We start from the raw sequence: 10,323 nt of genomic DNA on the forward strand, positions 1-10,323 counted from the left end.
TGATCAGGCCTTTAACGCCCAAACCCAATAATTAATCCACAATCTTAGATTTCAAAAAATCTGATCAGACCGTGACAGTCGATCGATCTCCTATCTCCACCCCAATATCCAAACACTACGAAGATAATCAATTTATGGCGACGGATTGAATGCAATCTCTTCGCTCTTAACACTCATATTTGATAATCAATCACCATTCACCAAAATACACCAAATAAAATCGTACAAATAATATTAAAAAAAAACATGTCTGTGTTTAAAACATATCAAATATTTTTTTTATTATTTTAAAAACTGTATAAGTTAATTTTAAGATATTAACACAGTTGAATTGTCATTTTCATACAAAGGGTTAACTACATACACCGATCCGTGATCCATGGATAGCTTGTATAGACAGATGGATATTATAATCCTTCGATTATATTATAGAATCAATATTTGGATTAAGATGTCTTTCTTAGATGGTCAAAAATGGATTGAGAGAGTTTATTGGGTTTGGGCGTAATCAACAACCTTACAATGAGAAAAAATCACCACGCTAATAATTATTAGTGCGTACAAAAACCTAACCTAGAAGGAATGCGCTTTATATAATGACTAGATTGTAAATAACAATTAAAATGAATTATGTGAATTAAATCGTGGAATATTATCTCACAAACAGTTATATTAACGCCCGATATAAATAACTTATAACTCACATTCAGAAATAGTTTTAATGGAGCCAAAGTTTTCCGCATATCTCTAATGGTTTATATTTGGTGGCATAAGCCGATATGTCAATTGTCAATGATAAATAATAATAATAAATCATGTTGCGATCCGACAACTGTCACACATTGACACGAGAAACCGATTATAATAAATGGCTGTTTTTAGCTTACAAAATAACAGAAATGTGGAGAATCTGACCAATCAGATATGTATTTTAAAAGATTATGATATTTACCAATTACATAATTTAACAATAGTCTTAATTAAGATGTATTTTTAGATAAAATCTCTATTATGGGGACTATTTTTAATACAAAACACGACAACATTTTTTTTACAAAAAAACATATTAGCTAAAACTCATTTTTTTTAAATTTTTATAGAACAGGTGGCAAACGGGCAGGAGGCTCACCTGATGTTAAGTGATACCGCCGCCATAATAATAGTATATTATTATACATAACCATAATACATAAAATGATATGATATTTTACAATAGAAATAAGAACAATGAACAGTAATTCCATGGAACGTGCCAAAAAGTAGGTCACTGAGAATTTCGCGTGCCACGTGGGCGAGAGGGCTCAACACATTGTCTAAACCACACAAAAATTATAGTCGATCACCGACGAATGACGATCTATATCTGCGCAGACGCCGTATAACTCGTTGCACGCGCCAGCAGCTAACGGTGACGCATTTCTTAACGTTTTCCTAATCTGCCAGAGCGACAATTGATATATTTTCAGAATCCACATTAGTGTCAATGTTCATGACATTTTGGCAAGCGTAAGTGATCATTAAAATTATAATATGCCTTTGTCGCAATTAATTAATGCGACTTGTTTTAATCAGTTTAATTCACTCTTAATTTCGTTAGTTTGTTATTAAAAAAAGATCGCTCCCGTGTGTAAAGCAGACAATTATTTTTGACCGTTTGTCTAGTTTGATCAGCCAAACGCCTCCTATCTCTAGGGCATGCGTTCCTCACTATGCGTGCATACACATTTACTTGCTTTAAAAAAATGGTTTAAATCCTGTTCATATTTGCCCAACTGGGATTTGAAAGCGACTTCTGGGATAACAATCGCTAGCTTTACCATCATGGCTTGTCTAAAAAGATCTTGTAATACACAAACTTCAACACAATACCACGTACAGTGGAATCATTTTACACTTATGATTTCTTCATATAAAGCTTTGATTTATGTACTAAGCGTATCAAGTATAGTTTGTTAAAATTTGCTATGTACTGCGAGTTGCCATATGATATTTGGTTTTAATGAAATGTAACTTATTTTTGAACTTCCTGTCCCCAATCTGGACGCAAGCGCTTTCTTCCATATGTTTTAGTGACAAAAAGAAACATATGAAGGTTTCACCATTAAGATAATCTCTTAACAAATGGTAGTTTATAAAAGGCTTTTTTTTACTTTTTTAGTTATAACTTGATGTCACTTTCAAGTAAAAGGTAGGGAAACAAAACGCGAGAAAAATAAAAAAAAACATATCAAAAGGAAACAAAGGGATAGAGATAGGGAGCTAGTTAAAATCATAATATTAACATAAATATTAAATCTTAATATTATTATTGATTATGAAAGAAGATAATACATTATAATACAATAAAGGATAAAGCACAAGGCAGGCTATTTTAGTATAAAAAGCCTTTGAATTAGCAACTTATACGACGTACATATTTTAATATAAAACCTATATTTTAGTATTTTGGTAATTACAACCTGAAATCAGTAGGCTGTATTAAGCTCAATCAATAAACAAATTAAAATTAAGAATCCCTTCACCGTATGCGACAAGATGCAATTGTTCCATTTACCTCGTACGACCACTAATTTCCTACATAATTCGCCAATGTTTCGGGTTTTATCTTACCATGACACTAAATGAGGATGATATTTTCCACATTACCAAAGAGGATGTGAGGAAATATTTGAAAAGGCGGGAAGACTTTGTTTTGCAGTAACGATTTAGTTTTGTCTTTGAAATACTAAGCAAGTTTTCTTTCTATTAGTGTACTTACATATGTTTTCTGTTTAGCTTGTAATGTATGTTACCTGTAAGATAACTAATAAATAATAAAATAAATGTAATATACTTAGCATTTCAACACAGCAATTTAGGTGACAGTGTAATATTAATAATTATATATGTAGATCGTTATACATATTACTTATTTACAATCTTACGTTACTGTCACAGAGGATTGGTGTGTGACACTTGTGATCTACCATCACAAGCATGGCCATTTTTCTAAAGAGGTCTTACGTAACATTTATTCACAAGATAGATTGTTATAACAATAATTTGTATTGTTAGTATGAAAATCTCTAAAACTCATCTTAATATATATATTTTTCATAATACTTAAACGTATCGTAAAATTATGATTTAAGTATGATTAAATGGTTTTTGCCGTGTACCACTACTATGGGGAACCAGTTACCCACTGAAGTATTTCTGAACCAATTTGACTTACGGTCCTTCAATCAAAGAGCATACCAATTCCTAAAAGGTTGGCAACGCACTCGCGAGCGCTCTAGCATTAAGAGAGTCCATATACGGCTACATATCACTTTGCATCAGATGTGTTTGTGCTGACAAACACATCTGATGTACAGATGTATTTTAATGGCTATAAAAAACAACCATAGATCCAGTAAGATCTAGTATTGTCCAATTCTGCCTTAAATTCTTTGCAATTGTCATTATATTTAATTATGTTAAGAGATTTGGTAGCAGTCGTACTAAATGTTTACTTGAAATAAATGAAAATATACTTTTATTTTGACGGTATAACTTCCCATACAGATATTTAAAGTTTCCTAAAATACATATGAATTCACGGTCGACGGTGAGTGTTTACGAATTACAACACAATCTATCATTGGCGATGCGTAGAATGGTGTTTATGCCGAAATATCCGATCGTTTAAACAATTCTATAAACTATCAAGGATAGCTCTTAATGTGGCATAACTGCATTTATAGCTAAACTAAATTGTTAACAAGACTAAATGATTTAATAAATATTTGAGGTGGCAACTACGAAAAATATGGGCTATGAAATAAAATTATGATATTTAAAATTGATATTTAAACTCTGAGTCAAATTAAAAAACGAATTATTCCATGTTTGAGTAGAATTATACTATATTGTATTAAATATATGATTTTGTTTATTTAATAATCCTACCATACCATTGAACCGTTAGTGATTTTATCAATTTAATAAAAAATTAATCAACAGTGCTTCAACCTTTTTATTTCTGGGCCTCAGATTTCTGTATCATCTGATCATATGTTAATCAAATAGGCAAGTAGGTGATCAGCCTTATGTGGCTGACGCATGACATCGACTTTTTGGGACCAATACAAACCGGTTTCCTCACGATATTTTAATGCACCGTTCGAGCGAATGTTAAATGCACACTTAGTCCAAAAGTGCACAACCCGGGATCGAACCTACGGTATGAGAGTCTCACGCTGAAACCGGCCAACACTGCTCAATTCAAGTAGCTAAACACAAAAGCGGGATGGCAATTAAGTTTAAAAATTATAATAAGCAAATATTGTGGAATTTAATTTTTCTTTGATAATATTAAGTATATTTACTTAAATTTGTGGTAAACCTTATTACAATATAAAAATTGGACATAATTAAATGTAAAGGAGCGGAACTGGCGGCCTTATCGCTTTCTTTCTTCCAGGCAACCGCTGTGAGTAAAGGAAAAAATATGTATTAAATTACATAATAATCAAGAAGTGCAAAAATACATATTACATATATAATAAGAAAAAACTTACAGGTACAAAAAAAAATTAAACTGATACAGTATACATGAAAAACAAATAGTAAAAAGTGCACATGAATCATGATAATTTAATTCAAGATCAGTCTCACGTCAGTTAGTAATTAGTAGGCAAGTTAGGGATAGGGATATGACGTGGACAGGTAATGTTTATACAGCAGAAATTTAAAGGAAGATAGAGAAGGTATATAAACATAGTTTGTCTTAGCAAAGAATACGATTAATGTATGTATTGTATGCTATGGGAGAGACTTTCTAAGACTTTATAAGGAGTTTTACGAAAATTTGCTTTAATTGTAATGTTATTTAATAAAGGATATTAAAGTGACGCAGAAACGGTAATACAGAATAACTAGCGAACTAGCGAACAGATTTTTGAGCAGTGTTTACCAATAGATATTGTTATTCCTGAGGAAGGCTTAAATGTAAAATTTATTATGGTTTTATGTTAATTTACTGAAGTATAAAAGAGGTCACATATCGTGCCAAAATACACGAAACCTAAGCTGCGGGCGGACGTTAGTAAATTATAATGATTTCGACGAAACTATGAAACTAATATTTTAGATAACGAATAAACATCTTACGCCCGAACCCAATAAATAATTCACAATCTCAGATTGCAAACAATCTGACATCAGACCGTGACAGTCGATCGATCTCCTATCTGCATCCCATTAACCAAACCCTACGAAGCCAATCCATTTTTGGCGACGGATATAATCCAATCTCTTCGCTCTTTACACTCATATTTCATAATCAATATAAACCAAACAAAGTAAATAAAACCGTACAAGTATACTTAAAATATATATGTCTATGTTTAAAACATAAGTGTCAGATAAAATCTTAAGATTTTATACAAAAGTCTATCCACATACACCAATCTGGCCTACCATGAATAGCTTGTATCGACAGATACATATTGGGATTAAGATGTCTATCTCAGATGGTCAAAAATAGATTGAGTTTGGCTATTGGGTTTGGGCGTTAGCAACCTTATTTTTCATACAAATTTCTTTGGTATATAACACGGACGGGTTCGATTCCTGATAAAACAATACCTGTTTCAAGTTGGCATTACCTTTGGTTAGTACCTTCTGTTTGTTTTAAACATGAAGTAAAAGTAGCCAAATGTACTTATTTAGTGCAGTGATTCCCAAAGTGGTCTATATCGACCCCTAGGGGTCTATGAAAACCTGCAAGGGGTCTTCGTCAGCGAAAAAATTCAATTATATTAAAATCACATGTAATAATGAACATGTGTTTTTTTTTACTTTAAGTTTTTAACACTAAACTTCACTACAGTTAGAAATTTATAGGAAATCAATATCAGGTAAGTAGGGGGTCTACCCAACACGGAAAAACATGGCAAGTGGTTTACTTCTAACAACTAACTGGTTTACTTGTAACTCTGAATTAGTGAATAGGGCTTTCAGTTAGTTTTTCCCGTCAATTCGATTATTTTTGTCTTTCTATAAATGTATCATCAATTTCGGTTACGTGTACAATAAATAAGTTTATAGCAATTAAACCTTTAGCCCCCAAAACCCGTTAACGGTATGGCGTGGTGCCAATGAAATTTAGCTATAAATTATATGACAAACTGATTCCCGAGGATGCATTATTTCTTACGTTTCCGCGATGACGCCGCACACGTCATCTCTTTGGGACGTTTTTTACTTATTTTCGCTTCGACGGTCTATAAATAAGTGTTGCGGGTGGTTGTGAATTTCAGTGTAATAGCACCCGCACTCGGATTCGGTTCGTTTAACGGCATCTTATCCTTATTACAATGGTGAGCAGAATAGTGAATGTGAAGTGAAGTGTTTGAATTTGGATTAAATATCTGTTAGAGTTTGTGATTGAGGAAATAGAAGAAATTTTTAAATTATGTGACATTCGCCGCTGTTTAATATTTATTTAACATGTGTCATTGGAATATTTTTTTGGCATTAAGTTAAAAATAAAACGCAAAAGCAATCCACCATTTTCAAATTACGAACATCAATTTGATTTAAAATAAGAATTAAATAGCTTATATATCATAGTTTCAACTGTATGCCAGTCTCGGATAAAACGCATAGTTACTCCAATTTCAATTGCAACACAAACGTTCCTTTTTCAAATTAGAAACGGGCGATTTCCGTTATGAAATTCTTTTTTTAAATGTATAAAATCTCTGTACACAGATTATTAATATTTCGTTTTAGATACATTATAACAATTAATTAATTTATAGGACTCAGATGACGAACAGAAAATGGCGATGCTCCGCAAAGCCTTTCAAATGTTCGATACAACAAAGACTGGTTACATCGAGGTCCTGAAGATCTCAACCATTTTGAACACAATGGGTCAGCTTTTTGATGACTCAGAGCTTCAGGCCTTAATTGATGAAAATGACCCTGACAGTGAGTATTTCTTTATATCTTTATTAAAATTTACTCTGTTTAACTGTAATTTTAAGTTATAGTAATGTTTATTGGTATTAAGGAAATTAATAGTTAATACCGGATAACTCGTAGCAAAGGCTACGGGTCCCTCATTTGTAGCACCTACGCCCTACTAAATACATCCACATACATTTTCTCAATTTAGTTTTTTCTTTTAATAATAAAGTTATCATTATTATTCTAGTATCAAAACGGATATTGAGTAGATTAAGTAGATTTAAAAATAGTCACCGAATTTTCCGTTTCTATATTTATTAATCCACTATAAAGACTATTTTCGCTTGGCGGCCTAGTCTTTCGAGATTCCATTGCGCAGTGAAACTGCATGTCACAATATTTAGAACTAATCAATTGACGTCTCTTTGAAGCAATATTTATTATATTAAAATATATTCTTGCGCATTTGACAGTTCTCTGCTCTAAAATTAAATTCCGGAACTGTGTCTAAACAAATTCAAATATGCGTGAAATTTAGTAGGTTTAAATGTTTTATTCTCCCTCTCTTTTTATCATCATTATACTTAGGGTAATTTAATACGAAACACTGTTGGCTAAATGTTTTACGGCTTTCATCTCATTCTTTATGTGCGTATAAACTTTCGCTCGTACGGTGGAAGAAAGAAGATCACAGAAGATCTGATTGAAGCGCGATTAGAAAAAACAAATGATCACGAACAGATAAAAATAGGTTTAAATGGTTATAATGCAGCTGTTTTTCTTATATATAAATAAACCAGTTATTAATAATTAGTTATTTATTAAAAGAGAACATAAAAAAATTGCAAAATTGTATTTATCGGCTTCGATATTCATACTGTGTTATTGCGTAACAAAAAATTTAATTCCAATGGCTTTTTTAGTGAATCTACATAGATTGCTATATTTGCACACCCTGTCTGTTTGAAGTATTTTGAAAATATAGCATATATTAAGGATATGTAGTTTGATGGCAAACATATTTAAAATCGGTCCCGTAGTTTGAGTTTATTTGCTGCATATAAAAATATAACTTTATTTATATTATATGTATAGGCTTTGCGGATTGGAAGGAAACAAAGTGAAGAGACAAATTCGTTGATCCATAAAATGGTTGATCGTGGTGTAAGGCATATTTCTTCTAGTTTTGTTCATGTAAAGATGTTATTTCCTTCCTAAAAATCCAAATGAAATTTCAGACACTGGCAAAATCAACTTCGATGGATTCTGCAACATTGCATCCCACTTCCTTGAAGAGGAGGACGCAGAAGCCATGCAACAAGAGCTGAAAGAAGCCTTCAGGTGAGACAAGTATAAAATAATACATTTTCCGAACCAATTCGAAAGCTGGAAACATTTTACCACTTGCGAATCGTCTGGTAATGTTATAATATCGGGTCGTGGTGTTACTTAATATCAGGAGAGTCTCCTGCAAACGAGCCTCCTGTTATATAAAAAAAAACTTTTTTTTTAATTCTCCAAAGTATGGCCATCGTGTTGGTTCTTAATTAAACCTAAAACAATTAGTTTTACTAAGTCGGTGGTCAAAGACATATTTGCATTTATTTATAAAGTTTATTTACAAATCTCGGTTTTTATCATTTGGGTATATGTTAGCGCTAAATCAGTGTGAGTCAAAGGAGGCTTATTAATGTCGATTTAGGAAAGACCAAGGGACTGCAATAACTGTGGGCCAGGAAGATCGCTTCCCACGGTAAAGTAATATGCGCTGGTTAGACTATTCGCGTGTCAGTATAGTAAAATAAGGATCCAAAAATCGACGAGAGTATGACTAGCACTTACCTGTCACCTTAATAATTCTAAAAAAAGATTCTGGGGTAGAACCAAGTACGGTTCGAGCTCATATTATTGCGCATTAACCAAGGGAAGGTATCGTCCTATATACTTCATGCCCAGATCCATCCAATACTTAAAATATATAGACTTATCATAGTTGAGACCGCGCGTTGCCCGCATTTGTATTGTGAGACACATATATTTTTCGCGCGTAATGTGTACTCCAAATCTTACCTTAGCCAGAGCTTTTGTATAAAACACTTGTATAATTTACATATAATTTCCAGATTGTATGATCGTGAAGGTAACGGTTACATCACCACATCAACACTGAAGGAGATCTTGGCCGCGTTAGATGACAAACTCAGCAGTTCGGATCTTGATGGCATCATTGCTGAGATTGATACAGACGGCTCGGGAACTGTAGACTTTGATGGTAATACAATATTTTGATACTATTAAGACGTTATTAAAATGCCGGTGAAGCAAGCCCTCTGGCATTGAGTGTCCATGGGTCCACCACTTCACATCAGATGAGCCTTCTGCTTGTTTAGGGGGCAAAAAGTGGGTTCTATAATAATACAAATGATTATGAAAGTCTGATCATATGCTCTTGGTCCGATTTTAGACCGAGTTCGTTTGAGTACGACTCTCAATGACTGTATTAGTAGTACTACTGATTTTGTTTTGGCTTATTAAGTCATTTATGGTTCATTGAATGGCAATATTCATTGTGTCAGGTTTCAATCAATTGGAGTATAAGAAATATTGAATATACAATAGAAGTGTATCTTGTGAATGTATCTATGGAGCTTAGACTACACATAGACATCTTTATCATTTGTTTTTACTTTAAACAGTGAATAATTAAATATGTTTTATATTAGTTTTGGCCTAGTGGCTTCAGCGTGCGACTCTCATACCTGAGATGGTAGGTTCGATCCCCGGCTGTGCACCAATGGATTTTCTTTCTATGTGCAGATTTAACATTTGCTCGAACGGTGAAGCAAAACATCGTCAGTGAAATCGACATGTCTTTGACCCAAAAAGTTGAGGGCGTGTGTCAGGCATTGGAGGCTGATCACCTACTTGCCTATTAGATTTAAAAATAATCATGGAACAGATTCAGAAATCTGAGGCCAAGACCTAAAGAGGTTGTAGTGCCACTGATTTTTTTTAATATTAGTTTTAACAAATATTTTTCTCTTTACAGAGTTCATGGAGATGATGACTGGCGATTAAATTATACAAATAGAGTATCTAGTTAAGTTTTTATTGTAAACTAAGTCTTGTAGTACAAACATTTTATGCGGTATTAGCATGCACTTTATCACATTCTCTATCTTATAGATAGGCAAATTCGTTTTTTGAATTATTCTTGAATAATTGTCCAAAACGTTCATCTGCTAATATTTATAACGCAACAAGACATTACAACTTTGTTACACCTTTTAACTCTGCATATAAAAATGTTTTTTTACATTTTTAAATAAATTAATTTATATTGTTGTTTAGTGTTTTTATTCCTTTAAGTTTAAATTATGATTG

The 10,323-nt window shown here is 32.6% G+C and overlaps 1 protein-coding gene across 1 annotated transcript; it reads left to right on the plus strand.

Annotated features, from left to right (window-relative positions):
• The first annotated feature begins 6,188 nt into the window (after positions 1–6,188).
• LOC110998606 (troponin C) lies at positions 6,189–10,284 on the plus strand. The gene is made up of 5 exons (XM_045632799.1): positions 6,189–6,344; positions 6,789–6,960; positions 8,178–8,280; positions 9,063–9,211; positions 9,989–10,284. Exons 1-5 carry the CDS (start codon positions 6,342–6,344, stop codon positions 10,015–10,017), a joined length of 456 nt encoding a protein of 151 aa, XP_045488755.1. The 5' UTR covers positions 6,189–6,341; the 3' UTR covers positions 10,018–10,284.
• Positions 10,285–10,323: the final 39 nt, after the last annotated feature.

This window comes from Pieris rapae, chromosome 21 (genome assembly GCF_905147795.1).
Source record: "Pieris rapae chromosome 21, ilPieRapa1.1, whole genome shotgun sequence".
Lineage (NCBI taxonomy): Eukaryota > Metazoa > Arthropoda > Insecta > Lepidoptera > Pieridae > Pieris > Pieris rapae.